General features: G+C 43.2%; 1 protein-coding gene across 2 annotated transcripts in view; it reads right to left on the bottom strand.

Moving 5' to 3' along the window:
* The window catches only part of cntnap2a (contactin associated protein 2a), a 359,439-nt gene that overhangs the window by 181,171 nt on the left and 157,040 nt on the right, over positions 1–21,228 (bottom strand). For both annotated transcript variants that reach the window (XM_042068353.1, XM_042068355.1), the window contains exons 8-9: positions 16,711–16,969; positions 6,031–6,180 (exon numbers count right to left, since the gene is read on the bottom strand). In XM_042068353.1, coding sequence (XP_041924287.1) covers positions 6,031–6,180; positions 16,711–16,969 — 409 coding nt within the window. The remainder of the gene's footprint in view (positions 1–6,030; positions 6,181–16,710; positions 16,970–21,228) is intronic.

Genomic DNA, 21,228 nt, shown 5'->3' with positions numbered 1-21,228 from the left:
ACACACACACACAGCCTCTGTTCTCTGGGGACTTACCCTGTTTATGAACTGTCTGTTTAACATAAAATATTTATACTGGCAAATGAGCATCTCACTACATAAGAGGTCAATTAACGTGGCTGCTGTAATGCCAGTGTTGTTTGCCAAATTCACCAAAATTCAGCCAATTTATCAGACTAACCTAAAAAGACATTTGACATTTAAAAAGTGATGATGAATCGTCACCCCTGTCATCAATACTGAGCTCTGCTATTTATGATCTTGTTAGATACCGATTATAGAGAAATAAACCTCAACAAGAAAGAACAAAAACAAACAAGCCCACTGATAAACAAGCTTTTTTCCAAACCTCCTCCAAAACATTTGGACAAAGCATCATGGCCATGGTGATGCCGTCAGGCCATTAATTAGAGTCAGCGCTGTGACTGACAGCGTGCCGATAGCGTGGGTGGAGGGGGGGCTGTTTGTGTACACTGAGCCACCTCCACTCTGTCTCATCGGCACGAATATGACCTTGGGAGGAATGGAACTAGGGCAGGTAGGACACATATCAGTCACACTGACAAATCTGACCTACACACACACACACACACACACACACACACACAAACTGAGAGGAAATGCAATGCCAGGAGTGGTGTGAAAGACATATAGCACAAAGGGACGATAGATGATATGACTGCTGCTGTAATGGACACAAGCACACACACACACACACACACACACACACACACACACAGAGAAGAGTCTCATATTCACAGGCGCACACTAACACTCAAACACAGGAGCACACAGCCATGAGTGACAGGCTCCTTATCTTTAGCACACAGACACCCACTATACTCCTGCACCCTTCTTAATATAGCAACCATGGTCATCATACATAAACATCATGCGTTGGCTTCCCTCCCAATCAACATGGCAAAACATGACTGTCCTTCATGAGAAATGACTCAGTAGGAAGGTAAATCTGAGGTCTTCTATCACAGCGTGGGCTCTGATAACTTATTACCCAGATGTTGTGAAAACATAACATTGCTATTCTAAAACAGCTCATTTGGGTTGGGCTTTACTGTAGCACCGCTCACACAGCCTATTTTGCCTTTTAATATTACGCACAATTACACATGGCAGCATGTTTAGCTATGTTTTACAAGCTCTGGTCAAATTAGCAGTGATGTGTATAATGTAATTATGCTCACCTTTTACAGCACTTTTTCAAATCCCTGTTCGTTTTGTTACACACTCTAAGGTTTCAGCTAAACCCTTTCAACAAGATAAACACGTATTGCAATGTTGCTTAATTTGGCGTTAATGGGATTTCAAGTGAAACTGCCTCAAGTTAAATTGCTTTCCTTGCCTCGCTCAATGTTTATATATAGCATCTAAATTGCAACGTTGCACACTAACATTGCATCGTGGATGCACCGAGCTCCGCTTTGCACCAAATGAGAGAGGAAGCCGGTGCTAAGAGGGGCGCCTCGACATCACGGAGAGGACCGGCAGCTGGATGGAGGCTAGTGAACAGATGTAATGAAAAAGCCCCTTGTCATTGGCTGACACCCACGGGCCAATCTGCTCCGCTGATTTGTGCCGGTGACCTTCCCGTCAAGAACACATGAGTGGGCCCGTTCTCCGACTGGCTGATTAGGCCTCTCATTAAATCCAATGTGCTTTGGCCCATATCTCCCTGCGTTACTAACCTCTATCCCGGAAATCACGCCGGCTCGTTAACGCTACCCAGAGCATGGCACACCTGCATGCGTGAGGCATGGGCACGTGACACCACCGCTGCCAACACCGGCGCTCAGTTTTTAGTGAATCCATAATGAACTAGATGTACCGCATAGCGGTACAAAATATGACCGCCGCTCAGTCCTGTACATCCGTTCCGCGAAAATAAATCACACTTCAATTTGTCTCCATATTTTACTCCATCCCCCACTCTTGAAACTTTTGTGTATGCTTGTTTGGCATGCCTGAGTGTGTGTGTGCGGCTGCACAGAAAGTAGCCTACTGGTGCTGAAAAGGTGAATAGATTGTAGAATAGCCAAAGAAGATGTAGCATTGTTATAAAACCTTTAAAATCTCTAAACAATCACAAGTAGGGCAGTTCATCACAGTTAATCCATTGCAACTGGATTGATGAAAGGTCACTTACACCTGTAGGCTACATTGTATTTGGGAAAAGCAAAAGGTATCAGCATAATGTTATTTATTTATTTATAAACAAAAACATCTCTGTCAGTTCCATGCCGTTTTCAACAGCTATTAAAAACAAAGGTAATTTTTGGATGGATGGATTTTTTGTGAATGTTTCTTCTTCTACATAAGATTTTAGTCATCTTTAGTTCATGTAATACTTTATTGTCAATGCACAAATTAAGTAACAGTAGTCTGAAACGTTATTGTTAATGCACAAATTAAGCAACAGTAGTCTGAAACGAAATGCTGTTTTACATCTAACCAGTGGTGCAAATAACTGACATGATGAAATGCGTCGCTAGACTGTTCATACACATTTTAACGGGCCAAAGTTGAAGAGCTGTTGTCCGTTATTGTTCGTGCAAATATAGGCTGATTCATGTTCATTGTGTAACTGAGGTCCATGGCTAGTCTGGCTTTCACAAAACCAAGCTCAATCTTTTAAAAAATCAAAAAATAAATAGAGGGCAGATCAGGCTGGGTTCACCCAGCCTAGTCCATAGGCACCCGATATTGTTTAATTTTCCGATTGAGACATCCACGCTCTGGCTATTCTAAATGCAAAAATGCATCAGGGAGTTATGACAAAACTGTAACTAACAAACTAGATCCTAATAGAAAGCTGTTAGTTTCCCTAAGCTACAGGTAGGCTTATAAAGTAGGCCTATTTACAACATAAATTGTCAATAGGCTATGCTGGCGACACAAATAAAATCTCCTTTGGAAACCAATGGCTTACGCCTTACAGTATCAAGCGGACTTAAACTGCCATATCGTGGCGAAAAGTTGTAATAACATTCACGCAGCTCCATGAGTCAAGGAAAGCGCGAATGAAGTAGCCACTTCTAAGTGGAACCCACTACACAGTAGCTTAAGGTGTGTTGCCAAAGTAGCCATAATGAAATGAAGGTGTCATTGTTTGGATACTTCACACACACGTGCTTTTTAATTTCACAGACTACAACTACCAAGCTGGAATCAAAGCACATCGATTCCCCTCTCACACCCTGCACGCACAAAATAAACAGGCGTCTCAGTCTCACGCATGTATAGGCAACTGTATCAGACCGGTGAAACGTTGGTAAATCTTCCATTGCACAGAATGATTTTGTAGCACGTGCAACAAATGACAGTCGAAAGATACAATTACAGTGCTGCTATCAATTTGCTTGGTATAACCGCATTTATAGTTTTCTACAAATGCAATCAATCAAATTGGCCTCCATCACTCAACCAACGCTAACGGTAACATTACCTAGGTCCTTATTGATATTATAAGATTAACGTACCTGCAGTAAAAACCAAGCATGTCCGATAAACATCCTCAGATTTATTTCGGCTTCAAGAAGAAATGGGAATTACATTTCATGTGTCCATCATCCGGTAAACTACAGTCCTTGTAGGAAGCGTCCATTGTTTTTTCCAACCCACTTTAACTTCCAACAAAATTACGTCTCACTGCAACGATGCGCCATCTAGTGGACAAACGACTACTTATCGCCAATACTGGAAATGCAGCCATGATGATGGTGATGAATATTTATTTTGGCTTTCTTTTAATCCTACTGAATTTGTAATTATGTATCGGCCGTTCTAATACCGATAGTATGTGGGTGCCTGTGTGTGTGTGCATGTGTATATGTTTGCACCGCCATCTACAGGCCAATGAGTGTACAGTCACTAAATGTACACATAACCTAATTTTTTTTAGACCCCCCCATGGATGAAATTCTACGAAACTTGGCATACCCCCAGAGAATGCCAGGTCAATCATACACATACAATTTGGTGCAGTTCTGAACATCTTAACTGAAAATAGGGGCGATTAAAGCAGAATAATATTGCATTTTCATTTTTTACCGGGGGGGTGCAAATCACAAATGAGTGATTATGGGCCAGATTGATGTGGGCCCTTGAGACCAACATACCATAAAAGATTCTTCATCCTCAGTGCCACGGTTCAGGTAGTTATTTAGGAAAAACTGCTTTTTTTGCGGTTCGGGGGGCCCAAACCCGGGGGGGGTGGGGGGGGGGGGGGGGGAGTGGCCCCCGGGGACGAAACAAAATTTTTCCGTAAAAATTGCCCCGGTGGTTCGGTGTCCCGGGTATCGTTGACCAAAAATTCAGGAAGTAGATGACAATCCCTATATGACCGCTTCGCTAGCGGCGGTCATAATAAATGGTATTCAGATGTGGCGCCCGCGTCGCGGCGAGTCCTTGACATATGGTGCTTGGTGGCAGCTCATTAACTTTTGAGAAGTTAAGCACAACTCATGAGTTGTGTTTTTAAGACTGGAAGAACAATGATATCAAGGACATAGAGAGAGAGAGAGAGAGAGAGAGAGAGAGAGAGAGAGAGGGAGAGAGAAAAACCCTGTAAGGTGAAGTCAAGGTGTCCTAGAGCTCTCCTCTCCACAAGGAGAGAGAGAGAGAGAAGAGGAGAAAAATCAGCGGTAAACAAATTAGACGGCTCAAGCATATCTCCTATTTTCCAGGAAATAATAACGACGGATGAGGAAGCATTGATTGACAATTACAATATTTCTCCTGAGCCCATCCATCATCCGCACAGGTGGAACCAAGCAGTCCAGGATGTAGGGGAGACAGTCGAGAAGCGCGTGTGTGTGTGTGTGTGTGTGTGTGCGTGTGCGTGTGCGTGTGCGTGTGCGTGTGTGTGGGTGTGGATGAGACAGATGGAAGAAAGAAAGAGATAAAGAGAGACAAGCAGAGAGAGAGAACGCCTAAATGAGACGGAGAGATAAACAGAGAGGGAGTGAGAGAGTGAAGGATGAAATGCTTTTTTTTATCTGCTTTTATAGGTCGTCATGTGTAAATGTCGCCAGGGCGCCACTCACGGAGACCCACACTGCCAGCCTCACTTATTTGCTGCCTTTCAGAGATAAGTGAGGCAGATAAAGCTATCAGCCGCCCCAACAGGGACAGGCAGGCGGTGGGATAGCACTAGTCACGTCGGGCAGTGTGGTGGAGTGGAGGGAGGCATAGGTTGCACTTTGCATATATCCGGAGATGCCAACAGCATTATCATCTCCATGCTGATGGTAGAGTGACTGGAAAGAAGACTGGAGACCGTGGGATGACCAAAGGGTAGGATGACCAAAGCCATGACATCATAAAGCCCGAATTCTAAAAGCGGGCAGCTTGACTATTATCTTCTGAAGCTTGGAGTTGATAGACATTAGTGGACTGACTGCTTGCTTGATGTAGCCAGGAGCTTCTAATATATTACAGTACACATTCACTATGTCCAACAGCTGAGCTATTAAAACCGAATTAACATATTTTTGATGTCAAATATCTGGTCTGGCATTTGCTCAGCAACTTGAAAGCTTTATGAAATCTCATTTCAATACACCCTGAATTGTATTGTTATATACTGTTATCTTTTGAACATTTTTTAACTTTCAAAAAATCTCCTCTTTAAACTTTACCCATGCATTCCAACAATGAAAGCTTCTTCATCCTCTCTTGGTGTCTCCGCTTCCACTTTCTAGCCCAACTTAAGTTTGAGAATAAGCTCGTCATCTTCCTTGATCTTCTTAGGGGGGGGGGGGGGGGGGGGGGGATCAGAACACTACAGGGATTCTCCTGACACTTCCTGCCTCTCCGGCTGCCAGCGTTTCATGTAGCGTCTTCAAGAAGTGCAAATTAAATCTGAACGACGTCTCTCCCTGCACATTATCAGACGAGAACGCCTTGCCGACGGCAGGCCATGTCAGCCGATGTCAGACTGTATCCGGCCCGCAGGTCTGTGTATCCTGGGGTGTGGAGAGTGTTACGGCAGAGAATCTCTTCGTGGTTTCTTACCTCCGAAGTGGTAGGAGCCTCCAGTGGTGATCTGGATTGGGGTGTTGGTGCGCACGGCCGACGACTCGTCGCCGTCGATGGTCAGCATGACGGAGTTCTCTTTGGCCAAAAACCGGACGTCGTGCCACTCTCCATCACTGAGTGCAGAGCCTGTAAAGTTCATATTATTCAATCTTAGTCAAAATACACTGTGTTTCTTATACATTGTGTTTTACAGATTAGGACAGATTTGGGCTCTTTTCCTATACAGTATATGGATTAAACATAGTCCTAGACTTGAAGCTCAGTGGAAATCTCCAGTTCTCAGTTTTCAGTCCAGGGCAAGGCTTAATCCATCTATGGGCAGCTGTCTTATAAGTGCATTCAGCTTTATTGAAATAACATTTATACAGTAATTCTTTTATTAATCATTGCTGCTGATGACTCTGGCCATGTGTGACCATAAGCACGCCTGAGAGACCGGCCAAGGCATGCTCATTTTGTCATCAAATGGATCAATAGGTTGATGGGCACTAGAACAGTGTGTTACTTGTGGGGGTTTCAGTCACCGTTAAAGACAGACCCTGAGTCCAGGTGAACAGTTCAGCTGCGTTGCTGATTTGACAGTACCGATCAATGGATCACCCATCATGTTATTTCGTCCAATCCAATCAGGAAGGCCAAGAAGCCATTAGCGTGTGCTGTCCACTCCGCCGCTGGCTTGGGGCTCTAAAGAAGTGACCCCGTTTCGACACTGCCCCCATCTGAGGACCTCTGGTGACCAAGCTGCCATGATCGGTTGTCACGCACCACAAAACAGGAACAGATCCCGTGTGCTCTGCTGGCCGTGTCCTGAGCGGAGTGGGCAGCGGAGATCACCGGCCACGGAGTGCGGCCACAGACCCCGCGCGTCCTCCCACACACAGGGCATCGGGAGCAGGGGCTGCTGGGACATTACTAACGCCCGCGCGTCCTCCCACACACAGGGCATCGGGAGCAGGGGCTGCTGGGACATTACTAACGCCCGCGCGTCCTCCCACACACAGGGCATCGGGAGCAGGGGCTGCTGGGACATTACTAATGGCCGCGCGTCCTCCCACACACAGGGCATCGGGAGCAGGGGCTGCTGGGACATTACTAACGGCCGCGCGTCCTCCCACACACAGGGCATCGGGAGCAGGGGCTGCTGGGACATTACTAACGGCCGCGCGTCCTCCCACACAAGGGGGCTTCGGGAGCAGGGGCTGCTGGGACATTACTGACGCACGTGCCGCACAGAGCTTCCTCTTTGTTCGTTTCTTTGTGCCTGCTGTCCATCAGCGCCATACAGGGTGTCCTGCTACATTATGTGCTTGCACAATTGTGTGACACGTCTGTTGTGAGCAGTGGACGGCGATCCAGGCGAAATGGCCTGCCAGTCACAGGGGCGTATATCTGAACCATGAATCAAATGATACAGGGGTCGGGCAACCATGGAATCTCAATGGATTTCACAGGGGTCAAGATGTACAGGGTATAAATCACTCAAAGCAACAGGTTCATACCTTCAACAGGTATTTTCAAGAATTCATTCGGTGATCCAAATCCAATGCATTTTTTGTCCGATTCATCAAATTGCTCAAAGTGTCCATGATGTGTGTGTACTTTTAAAATCCTCACTGACATTATGGAGAGGTTGACCTGATCAACCATTTGAAATAATGCCATCAACAGTAATGCAATAGCAATATGCCCCATTTTGTCGGACATATCAAAAATAAAAAGGCGTTAATAGCTTTGGCCTTTCCACGTGTGTCTGTCTGCTAAAGGGTGCAGAGCATGCGGCCAGCAGGACTCCGGCTAATGATGCCTGATGTGTGTTTTGTGTCCTTTGTGCTCAGTTGCCCGCGCCCATCAGAAAAGCCTCGTCAAAGGGAGAGGGTAATTACAGTCTGTTCGTGTGAAAGGGCAAAGTGCCCCCTGTCCCCCAGGGCCAGCCTCCGCCTCCCAATGTGGGAGAGGTGGTGGTCATTACCCGCCAATGCTGATTAATTAGCCGAGGATGAAACCCCCCGTTAGCACCGTGTAGGTGTTCCGTCCGCCGGGCGACTCAGCGGCGGCTTTGCAACACTAATCATTCCCCCGCCCAGTTAATCAATGGGGCTGCTCTCAAATAAAAACCTTCCTCTTCAACGCATGGTGTTGTTGTTGTTGCTCTTATTGCTGTTGTTGTTGCTGCTGTTTTTGTTGTTGTTGTTGTTCTCTGTGGTGTGATTGCACTGATAATGACCACAGGGGACAGTAAAATATCTCTGCTTTATTAATTGGGTGCAGGAAATGGTGCCCAGGGGATTCTGAACGCTGCACAGGTGAATATTAGTCCAGATGTTGATGATGTGTGTGGAGAAAGCGGGGGCGACATAACACACAAAAGGTTCTTTTTTTTCTCCCTGGATGATTTTAAAGAGCGTTCTAAAGATGACCTTTCAAGAGTAGCTACAGCTATTGGGGCAATTATGGATATTGGGGCAATTATCCAAAGCAGAGATGTGTTGCCAATTTGTCAATAGTCAATATGGTGCGTTTGCATGTCCAATGTTTACTGTAGATGGCTTAGAAGATTGAAACAGGCTTGCACTGCTCTTTTTCTGGGAGACTCGTGTTTTGAAATGATGTCATCCAGAAGAATTCTCTTCTGGATGAGTTTCTCCAACCGGCGTTGGAGCACTGGCTGACACCAGCTCATGATTAATGAAGGGCTGCTCCCGTACACAGCACACAGAGTGGCTCGGTAACAAGAAGCCTCTGCTTTTCTATGAATCATTTCCTGTCTTGATGTGGTAGAGAGTGTAGTCCAGTCTGAAAAACGCCTCACTTTTTCAGCTGAATGGAGAACTAACAAATATAATGGATGAGGTCCTTGAGAAAAGGAACATTTGAGAGCAAAGAGGAACATCTATTATTGCAAATGCTTGCCACTGACTCAACAAATAGAGGGAAGGAAGGTTTTCTTTTTATTTAATCTCCTTAACCAGCGATGTGCTCTGAAGGTACCATGAGGTCATTGATTTAATGACTACTCTCCATCAAGTGAAAAGCATCCTGTGGTAGGCCAGCTGTCATTTTCTTCTGAAGTAATGCAAAATCCAGACAGTACAGTGAGTTCTTAAGTACTGTGAGTACTGTAGGTGTTTTGACCATAGATAGAGAAGCCTAGAGCCACATTGGCCTCTTGAAGGTATGTCGACGATGCTGCCATCTTACTGTGGTAGTCTATTAAAGGTGTTGTCTTACTGAGCGAAATGAATGGAAGTGAATTTGGAAACAGCACCGTAGGTTGTGTGCAAATCGTTGTACATACTAGACATGTATGTGATAGTCTACTAAAGGTGTTGTACATACTAGACATGTATGTGGTAGTCTATTAAAGGTGTTGTACATACTAGACATGTATGTGGTAGTCTATTAAAGGTGTTGTACATACTAGACATGTAATTGGTAGTATATTAAAGGTATTGTACATGTCATATCTGATAGTCTATTAAAGATGTTGTACATACTAGACATGTATGTGGTAGTCTATTAAAGGTGTTGTACATACTAGACATGTATGTGGTAGTCTATTAAAGGTGTTGTACATACTAGACATGTAATTGGTAGTATATTAAAGGTATTGTACATGTCATATCTGATAGTCTATTAAAGATGTTGTACATACTAGACATGTATTTGGTAGTCTTTTAAAGCTGTTGTACATACTAGACATGTATGTGGTAGTCTATTAAAGGTGTTGTACATGTCATATCTGATAGTCTATTAAAGGTGTTGTACATGTCATATCTGATAGTCTATTAAAGGTCTTGTACATACTAGACATGTATTTAGTAGTCTATTAAAGGCTTGCCTGGTAGAGAACATCAGTAGTGACCATTAAGAGAAGGCAAACCTAACGTCAGTGAGGTATGGGTTTGCTGTGTATTCAAGGCAATTGATAATAATGCAAATAGGAAATGTAACATTACTCATTTAGTATTTTCCTCCACATAAATGGTGTTGAATAATCCAGTTTTACTTGTAGTTTATCTACCCCTAAATGTAAAAAACATTCATGGTCATCGGTTGAGAAAATGCATATGTTTGAGGGTACAAGTTTGAGAAATAGGTGGTATATGGACTGCCATTCCGACTAGTCTAGTTCCATGGAGCTGTGATCGGGGTGCAGGGTCATTGCCCCAAATGACCCTTGTTTTGGTTCCAATGTTTATTGCCCCAAATGACCCTTGTTTTGGGTCCAATGTTTATTGCCCCAAATGACCCTGGTTTTGGTGACTGCTCGCTCCCTCTGCTTCTGTTAAATATGTCTGGAATATTGCATATGCTGCACAAATAATACTGTATGTCTATATGTCTATATATATAATATTTATAAATGTGGTATAATAAAAGTAAGACATTGCTTGATGTTACACAAAGTTGCCCAGTTTCTGTTAAGCAGCACATATCTAAAATGTCCCAACTGTATGCTGAATCACTGTGGAATTCTGAGCTGTAGCATTCTAGAGTGTTCCAAAACCCATTTCCAGCACCACGGACAGCGGCAGTGCAAGGCCAGCATCACGCAGCCGAGACCTCACTGCTGCCAGTGCTCATCTTCCCTGGAGCCCAGCTTTCAACCCTGCTGGAGCAAATGGCCCATCAGCCTGCAATACAACCTGCCCTCATCCCCATGGCCCTCTACTAGATATAGATAGATACTGTATCTATATTTATATTTTGGTGGCCAAGGGGTCACCGAACAGAAACACTTCATGTCAAACACCCTCCTAAAATCGTTTCTTTTTTTCTTGGCTGGAGGGGCTAGAGATGAGAGGCTGCTCTGTCCACCAGCACAGAAAGACCTGTTGGGCGTCAGCCTCTGCATTCAAACAGGGACCGACCTGACACTCCTCAGCCCCAAGGAGAGACCAAGCAGTGCTTACAGCCATGATGGACTCAGACACTCAACACTACGCAGGTCATGAACCCCTGGTGTTTCGTGATGACCAGTTGTCCTACATGGTCACAGCCGTCCTTCCAAACAGACAAAGACATCCTGCTTTTAGAAGGACATGTTGTTTTTTTATGACAACAAACATGGTAGCAGTTGCAAAGAATTTCCTCAGATATTCATATTATTTTCATGTCATGTCATAGCTGTCAAAAGGATTTAAAAACAAACTGTCACAAATTGAAATGTTAATCTTGAAACACTTGTTCAGTTTAAAATGGTGAGAATTGTACAATACTAACTCAATAATACATTAAACACATAACATCTCTTCATAAAAATTCCCCCAGTCAAATCAAATCAAAACAAATCAATATCTGCACACAGTTATGTCAGACTCAAGCTGGTGATATGGTAAAGACGAAACAAGCAGGTTTGTGATGTAACAGAGGGGTGAAGGACAGTGTGAGACGTCTCCGTCACATACTGCAATACTCTCAAAACACAGTCAACAAGTTATGATTCAACAAAAATGGGGACCGAAGTTAACAGAACAGTGGGTGTAAAATGCAAACATTCTTTGATTGCTTTGAGGTGACCAGAGAAACAGCTTCTGTTTCAGAGGTTCAAAGAGGTCCAGACCGCGGCCTTGGAAGTAACTACTTTCCTACTGCACACAAAATCGAATTGATTTCTGAAGCTGTCTTTGAAGATCAACTGATAAAAAAATAGGACCAAAGTGGACTTTAAAGTCACACAGAAGTACAACAATTGGGGTTAAAAGCGGTTGAAAGGCCATTTTAACAAGGATTTTAAAGCTGTTTTTTTTTTCTTCTTTTAAGTCCAGCGTATTACTATCCTCGCTCAGCAGCCAATTAGCTCTCTCTAGCTGCTCGGTGGTAAATCATGTTAACTTTAGTCCTGCATTCGCATTATTGGCAATGTAAAATAACTCCATTTCTCCTGGCTATCAGCCCCAAACCTTTAAGAATCAAACCTAAAACATCCAATTAAAATATATGGTGAAATATAGAGGGGTTTAAAGGCTCTGCATGTATGCTTGAACGTCTGCATTATCTTGACTAAAGACGAGCCTTCAAATCGAGGCATCTGTTCCTCCCACATTGTCAGGTGGCTTAATGAAGATGTTCTGTTTGGAGTAATAAAAAAACAGCTCACTATTCAGCGGCATTACGGGGGCAAAAAAAGAACTTGGTGAGTTATTGTGCTAACATCAATCAAAGATATTCTCCCAGATGGAATTCAGTGTGCGTGGCTCAGACCTTCCAGGGCCGTGCAAAGAAGCAGACACATCAACACTCTCCTGAGAGAGCGAGAGAGAGAGAGAGCGAGAGAGCGAGAGCGAGAGAGAGCGCGAGAGCAGAAATGTGCTGCATTTTTAGCTGTGCATTCTAATGCACAATGTCTTAACTGTCTCTTGGCAGTGGCACTTCTAACTTGCAATATAGAGTTCTCCATTCCCAAAGCTCATTTCACTGAACACGTTCAACACAGCAAGTGATTTCAGCTGTGATCACTCTCGCGTTATTATCTATCCTACGCTACTCTGTTTTATTTGTTAGGCATGGGAGTTCAAGCAGTATAATGAACTCACAAAAAATACTTATTAGAAAACGTACTAAATGTGTTCATTTTCTAAAACACTAATAATGTGTATGTGAACACAACAAGCACTGCAGGTAAACTGACACTCGGGCCTTCATGGGCAAGCCCCAAATCCAATAAGAGAAGGAGAGACGTTAAGGTAATGGAGGAAAGAAAAGGAAAATAAAATACAATAAAAAAAAAAAATCACTACCTGTCATTGCATGTTTATAATGTGATATTGTCTCGCTTTTATATGGTTTGGTAAATTGCATTCCACATCGGCCACAGAGCTCTCAAATTACTTTGGAGAACCTTATATTTGGGAGGCAAGCACTCCCACCCAACTTAAATTCATAACCGCCCGGGGCCTTCATAAATTTAAGTTGGAAAAAGACAAACAGATCCATCCATTTATACATTCAGGATCAATATGTGATAGAGCTCTGGAGAGCAGGGTGCATGCAGAAGGCAATTCCCCCTTTCTTTAGCCTCTGAGCTGATGTGCCTTCAAGGCATGATAGGGGCGGTGAACTGGAATAAGCCAGTTTAATATAAACGCACACATAAGAAAAGCTGAGGGTGTAAAAAATAAGTTTGTAAAGATAGATAGGTACCGCAATTATTTTATTATAAATGGCATAAACACAGGCTCTCAATCACTATCATCCATCAGGCTGTCAGCTCTGCATGTGTGTGTGTGTGTGTGTGTGTGTGTACTGCGAGAGCTGTAATGATATGATAGGAGGTTGATGGGAGGCTGCAACACCATTAATTTGGGTTATTAAAAAAAAAAAGCTTCGGTCGAACACAGAGGAATCACCCTAATTTAGGATCTGCCATATCACAAGTCAACAACACCAATTCAACGCTAGACTATTAACATGTCAAAAAATATTAATGTGCTAATATGTCTGCAGATTTATTTGCAATATTATTATTATGAATGTGTGTGTGTGTGTGTGTGTGTGTGTGTTAACAAGTTAAGAAGCATCTCAAAAAGTTGAGGTTTCCTCTTGACAGCAACAAGAAGTGGATGCATTTCCATGGCAACAACCTTGGTGTACCACCATCTAATTATGACTAATTATCCATTACTGAGGGAAGCAATCAGTAGATGCTATCAGCTCCCACAAAATTAAGATTTAATGTTTAACAACTCTTACAATATTCAGCACACAACACTAATCCCCTCTGGGCTGCACAATGCAGGGAGATGAGAGGAAAGCCATAATAAGCACATACCTGCCCGCTGCAGATATCACTCACTGTTTGTGAGCATTCAACTGACATCATGCTTAATCTGCCTTCTGCTCTCTATGAGAGCAGCTTACGTCCATGGGAATCAGTATCGCATTTCAGAGGAGCAAAGACCATATTTGGACTGAGATCCTGAGCTTCACGCAGACAAGACCAGTGACGAAAAGGGCTTATTTCTTTCCTCAGCGATACACATACACATTATCTCTCACACACAGTAGACAAGGAGAGAGAGAGAGAGAGAGACACACACACACACAAGTCCATGCAATGGTCCTAACTTCAGCCATTTCTCCGGTTCCTGGTCATTTACTGCTCCCCCATATAAATTTCAGGGCCCCTTGCGAGAGCCTGCACTGGACTAAAGCCTGCACTGGACTAAAGGAGCAGGTGAATGCGTGCGGTAATGATAAAATAATTAGTGATATAATATAATAGTGAAATAAGGCCAAATAGACGTAGCAATTACACCGGTCTGCTCTTATGGTCCTCATCTGTCCAGCGGCTAATAGGAGCCTCGTTTAGATGGCTGATTAAGATCCTCAGCCATACCCAAAGGGCACCTCTAATGCCACCAGTGCGGAAATAGATATCTGACCCCATTAAGGGAGTGGCCGCCGTTTAGAGAACAGGCAGACCACGGTAGACCCCCGTAAAGATGGACACTGGCATGAAACAACTGCTTTAAAAGAGTCTTAACGTGACGGACTAACTACCCTTGAAATGGCTGGGGCAATTTGGAGGCTATTCATAGGCCCCATGCCATGGAGACGCCTGGGCAGGAAGGCGCACTTTATGACGGAGACGCCTGGGCAGGCAGGCGCACTTTATGACGGAGAGTGGGAGAAGTGTGTCCAGGGCACAGAGAGAGAAGCTCGGCCTTTTTATCACCTTTCCCTTTCTGCTTGGATGATTGAAATCTGACGATTAACTGACCTTTCACAGAGAATTAAAGGAAAGAAAGTCTAACTACAGGTTAGGTTGTGTGTGTGTGTGTGTGGTGTGTGTGTGTGTGTGTGTGCGTGTGTGTGTGTGTGTGTGTGTGTGTGACTGTATGACTGTATGTATGTATACCTATACTACTGTAAGGAGTCTACATACATGTTACCGTGCCAACATTGCACATTTGTGACTGAGTACCAAAACGGCCTCTTGGGCCAAACCAGCCCAGTCAGGCATGGGGCGCCGTGAAAGCAGCTGAAGTTTATGATTTCATGAGCTGAATGTTTACGCTAATGGGATTGTGCGCCACGTGGCGAATGCTAGAAAATATATGCTAAAAAGAATCTTTTTTTGTTCCATTGGACCTCCGTCAATTTGATGGAAAGCTCCTGCTGTGCTGGCAAATGAATAAACATCTTTAATATTCTTCTGACTAAAATATTCAGCAAAACACTGCAGTTAGAGAGAGAGAGAGAGAGAGAGAGAGAGAGAGAGAGAGAGAGAGAGAGAGAGGGAGAGTGCAGTAGAGTGAGAGAGAGAGGGAGAGAGAGAGAGAGAGAGAGAGAGAGAGAGGGAGAGCGAGAGAGGGAGAGAGAGAGAGAGGGAGAGTGAGAGTCCAAACATAAAGTAACATTTCTCCCTCTAGTTAATTATCTATGTCATCTGTTCACTAGAAGGGAAATTGTTCTAATCTAATTCTAGACGAGAATGTTGGTGTTGTATGAAGAGTTAAAAGTCTTGAAAGAGAAGTGTGACATTAAATTAGTTACACAATACATTTTCATCACAAAGATAGAAAAAATATATACTATTGGGTGTGTGAAATACTGCCCTTTGCAAAACATTAACATCAATAACGTTTTTGGTTTGACCCAATGTTCACATCTAGATACAGGATGCCAGTATGTATTCACCAGTACATTTGAATATAACAACCTCACTAGATATCCCATCCCATTGTCATTGTGAAGGTGATCACAGAGTGCTTCCTATAAAGAATTCCGCCTTGGTTCCACAGAGTCAGGGCAGAGGTCACAGCAGTGAAGTCAATTTACTTTCTTTAAAAGTCAGGAAGGATTCTAAACAGCTGGAGCTCAATTAGCCTGCAGGTTAACAATTTGAAAGGACTGGGGCAGGGGGAGAGAGAGAGAGAGAGAAAGAGAGAGAGAGAAAGAAGGACTGAGAGAGAGAAAGAGAGAGCAAGAGAGAGGGAGAGAGAGAAAGAAAGAGAGAGAGAGAGAGAGAGAGAGAGAGAGAGAGAGAGCGAGAGAGAGAAAGAAAGAGAGAGAGAGATGATGAGGCATTAGGTCTCTGTGGGAAGGTGATTTTGGAAGAAAAAAGTGCAATGTACCAAAAAGTGGCTTTGTGGGCACTTTGCAGTTCTGTTTCTCAAGGGCAAAGCCTGCAGTAGGACATGCTGTTTACATCTGAAGTACAGAGTTATCTTTCTGTTGCTTGACAAACTAGGCGGTGAAGGTAACATAGCTTCGCTAGTACGTACTGTATGTAAATATGTGAATGTTTGTGTGCATTGAAATCAGAGGTAGCTAGTGATGACTGTGTAAATGTGAGCGTGCAGTGCGATTTGGGGGACGGAATGAGCATGAGCCTACCTGAGGAGATGTCTATTCGAGTGTCATGAGCCTACCTGAGGAGATGTCTATTCGAGTGTCATGAGCCTATCTGAGGAGATGTCTATTCGCCGGTCATGAGCCTACCTGAGGAGACGTCTATTCGAGTGTCGTGAGCCTACCTGAGGAGACGTCTATTCGAGTGTTCTGAGCATACCTGAGGAGACGTCTATTCGAGTGTCGTGAGCCTACCTGAGGAGACGTCTATTCGAGTGTCGTGAGCCTACCTGAGGAGACGTCTATTCGAGTGTTGTGAGCATACCTGAGGAGACGTCTATTCGAGTGTCATGAGCCTACCTGAGGAGACGTCTATTCGAGTGTTCTTCTTCTGCGTCACGTTGATGTGGACGCTGACTCGGCCCTCGATCAGGACCAGCTCCAGCAGGCCGTCGGCCAGCGGGCTGAAGAGCAGCAGGCCGTTGGGGTTCCACGTGCGGAACTGGAACCCCACAGACACCATGTTGTGCTCCCGCCGCCCGGGCAGCTGCAGGAAGCTGGTGGCGTTGAAGAAGACGGGAAACGTGTGGGAGTCCACGCAGGAGAAGCTGAGATTACGCTGAGAAGAGAGGAAGAGAAGAGAAGAAGAGAAGAGAAGAGAAGAGAAGAAGAGAAGAGAAGAGAAGAAGAAGAGAAGAGAGGAGAAGAAGAGAAGAGAACAGAAGAGAAGAGAAGAAGAGAAGAGAAGAAGAAGAGAAAAAGAGAAGAGAAGAGAAGAGAAGAGAAGAGAAGAGAAGAAGAGAAGAGAAGAGAAGAGAAGAGAAAAAGAAGAGAAGAGAAGAGAAAAGAAGAGAAGAAGAAGAGAAGAGAGGAGAAGAAGAGAAGAGAAGAGAAGAGAAGAAGAAGAGAAGAGAGGAGAAGAAGAGAAGAGAGGAGAAGAAGAGAAGAGAAGAGAAGAGAAGAGAAAGAGAAGAGAAGAGAGGAGAAGAAGAGAAGAGAAGAGGAAAAAGAGAAGAGAAGAGAAGAGAAAAAGAGAAGAGAAGAGAAGAAGAGAAAAAGAAGAGAAGGAAGAGAAGAGAAGAGAAGAGAAGAGAAGAAGAGAAGAGAAGAGAAAAAGAAGAGAAGAGAAGAGAAAAAGAGAAGAGAAGAGAGGAGAAGAAGAGAAGAGAAGAGAAGAGAAGAGAAGAGAAGAGAGGAGAAGAAGAGAAGAGAAGAGAAAAAGAAGAGAAGAGAAGAGAAGAGAAAAAGAGAAGAGAAGAGAAGAGAAGAGAAGAGAAGAGAAGAGAAAAAGAGAAGAGAAGAGAAGAAGAGAAAAAGAAGAGAAGAGAGGAGAAGAAGAGAAGAGAAGAGAAGAGAAGAAGAAGAGAAGAGAGGAGAAGAAGAGAAGAGAAGAGAAGAGAAGAGAAGAGAAGAGAAGAAGAGAGAAGAGAAGAGAAGAGAAGAGAAGAGAAGAAGAGAAAAAGAAGAGAAGGAAGAGAAGAGAAGAGAAGAGAAGAGAAGGAAGAGAAGAGAAGAGAAGAGAAGAGAAGAGAAGAAGAGAAGAGAAGAGAAAAAGAAGAGAAGAGAAGAGAAGAGAAAAAGAGAAGAGAAGAGAGGAGAAGAAGAGAAGAGAAGAGAAGAGAAGAGAAGAGAAGAGAAAAAGAGAAGAGAAGAGAAGAGAAGAGAAGAGAAAAAAGAGAAGAGAAGAGAAGAAGAGAAAAAGAAGAGAAGAGAGGAGAAGAAGAGAAGAGAGGAGAAGAAGAGAAGAGAAGAAGAGAAGAGAAGAGAAAAAGAGAAGAGAAGAGAAGAGAAGAGAAGAGAAAAAGAGAAGAGAAGAGAAGAAGAGAAAAAGAAGAGAAGGAAGAGAAGAGAAGAGAAGAGAAGAGAAGAGAGAGACATAGATCATCTTGTGTTTTCCTTTTCCACCAGTGTTTACATTTGTTTACATGTATTCACTTAGCAGATGCTTTTATCCAAAGTGGCTTACAAAATAAGGATTAACATTCAAGCTTTATTGCAAAGGAAATGTTAGGTTAGCCTGGAAAATTCTGGTGACTCTCGATTGGGAAACGTTTCGGTAACAAATTACGGTAAGGGTACATGAATTATCATGAATTCAAGCATGAATTAATTAATTAATTAATTAATTAATTAATTAATGATTTATGTATTACTTTATTCCTTAATATCTCATGGATCATCAGGAATTGACATGAGTTCATAGTATGTCATTAGTGACCTCATACATGAACAGCACATCACCTAAAGCATTAGGCATGGTGGGCACATCATTATGAATTATGATTTATTAAGTGACTGTGGAAAGTGCAGTCTAAAGTCTAGCTTGCTTAATAACTACACCAAATCTATTTGCAAAAGTAATAGCATGAGAAAGATCCTAAGCACAAACAGCAGTGGGTCAGCTGGGTGCACATTTCCCAGTATGGCATGGGCAGTAGGATGGAGTGGTTGTCTGTATCAAAATGAGTAACATGATGAGTACCGAGGAGAGACCTACTGGTCTGGCTGTTTTTACACAGACAGAGGCGTTTCAGTGGAGTAGCCACTTTTAAAGCCAGATTGAGTAGGGTCAGGGTGGTCATTCCCTGAGAGGAATTCTGTGTAAGGTTTGGAATCCGCCCTTTTGATAGTCTTTGAAAGGAATGGGAGGAGTAAGACCCTCCAATCGTTCTCCACTTGAGTGAGACTGACAGAAGGTTTTTAAAATGGCCGCGTTTCTCCACACTTTTCTTGTATTGTGACTCATAGTCAAACATATCGTTGATACTGTAAATTCTGACTGTCTCGAAAAAACAATAAACAACCAAACAAACAACCAAATCCTTCCTTTCAAGTTTGAGTTGTTTTCTTTGTCTTTGAAGACATTCAACAGCTTGTGAGTATATATCAACACCTGCTTTATCCCAGAACTGAGTGCATACAAGGCTGTTTTTTTTGGGGTTTTTTTCATTTCAAAGAAGCACCTACAAAACAGCAATGTTTATGTAACATAGATAGACAATCCTTTTTAAGCGTCACACTGATTTCATCCACCCAAACAACACATTATCAAATCATTTCTGGTCATGAATATCGGGCAGAACTTTATTTCAAGGTTAGAGTTGACTAATATGCCTATCCAAAGGTCTTCTGATACAGATGCATGATCTACTCAACAACACATTCCATTCCTTTTCATTATTTAACAATACTCTATCCTCTATAGTTTATTTATACATAGTATGTACACATTTTGATGCCAGTTTGTATTTTTTTTCCAATTTAAAAAAACTGTTCAACATAACCATCTGTACTAGCCCCTTAAAGTATACATATCTGCAGTGAGTTTGATAAGCTTCTTTAAAATGGCTGTTATGATTTTCAGAATTATCCATCTGGATGAAGCAAATCAGTGGAAAAACCTCATCAGAGCTTTTTATTCTTGGCTTACCATGTATATTATCTGGAAGCATCATTTGCTGGACAAGGGCCAACTCCAAATTGCTTTGGAGCAGGTAAATTATTTTTAATTTCCAGAGGAGAGGAAAATAGGACTATTATCTTAAGACTTCACCAACTGTTCAGTTCTTGCAACATCACGCTTGGCATGGAGATAAACCACTGCATGTGTCGCTGTGATTGACACTGCCAGGGCAATCTATTTTTCAATGTATTATGTATAAGCTATCTTAGAAACCACACTGATAGGTCACCCACACGGACCACAAGGGATGCACAGGAACCCAAAGCAAGCAGACACTTGAAAGTGGCATACGAAACACCGGCATGTCTTCCCATGCTGCCTGAGCGGCCACTGAGAGGGACACAAGTGGCGTCTTGAAGAGGTCCTCCTGCAGAGTTCAATAGCACATGGCACTCTCATGTGGAAACAGGACTTGACCATGATCTCTGAGAGAGATGCTGCAGCATGGCCACAGCTTGGTGAGCTCACGGAGAAGGTGTGTGTGTGTGTGTGTGTGTGTGTGTGTGCGTGCGTGTGCATGCGTGTGAGTGTGTGTGTGTGCAAGTGTATGTGTGTGTGTGTGTGTGTGTGTGTGCGTGTGTGTGTGTGTGTGTGTGCGTGTGTATGTGTGTGTGTTTGTGTGTGTGTGTGTGTGTGTGTGCATGCGCGTGATCTTTAGAGATCTGCCCTTCTGTAGCTCCTGATGGAATTGATTAGCTAAATGTGGTGTGACATATTGTGCTATGGCTGCAGCCTGCAGGGGTGTAAATATCCAGGGGGTGGGGGGGGGGCTTAATAAAAACAGGTCAGCCCAGTGGCTATTTATTTACTTTTACCCTTCTGAATGATACAATCCCCCAAATTCACTCTAGAGTAACTTTGGTAATAGAAAAATCAATTCACTTCTGAGTAGTATACAGGTGGGCCTGTATATATAGTATACAGGCCCACTGCTCTCTATGCTTTGTGCGCAAGTAATGACCAGCTGACTGGACACAACAAGGCTAGAAGTGTGGCGCTTCACAGACATGCTCCTACTATGGGTGTTGCAGTGATATATCTGCAATATAGACCCTTTCAACAAAAACAATGCTTGAACGTTCTATTTGGTTCCCAATCTACTTCTTCTGCATTAAGATAACATATGGAATGTTAAAACGGAAGCCTTGTGGGGCCAACTATGATGCTGATAATGGAACTCTCTTGAAAGGGTCTATACAATGCCTTGTTTATTACAGTGTATTATTTACAACACATAGAGCACATACAGTGATCTTCCACTGACCACATCCACAAGTGTTAAAAACCTTAGTTCCAATTGACCAGGTCATATCACTAAATAATCACATAAAACAGATCACCAAAACGTTATTTTACCATTTAAGGAACATTTCAATAATAAGGAAGTCCTTATCCTTACCAGATGCCGAGAAATT

Source organism: Alosa sapidissima, chromosome 17 (genome assembly GCF_018492685.1).
Source record: "Alosa sapidissima isolate fAloSap1 chromosome 17, fAloSap1.pri, whole genome shotgun sequence".
NCBI classification, from domain to species: domain Eukaryota; kingdom Metazoa; phylum Chordata; class Actinopteri; order Clupeiformes; family Clupeidae; genus Alosa; species Alosa sapidissima.
This window is presented reverse-complemented; position numbering and strand designations above follow the sequence as displayed.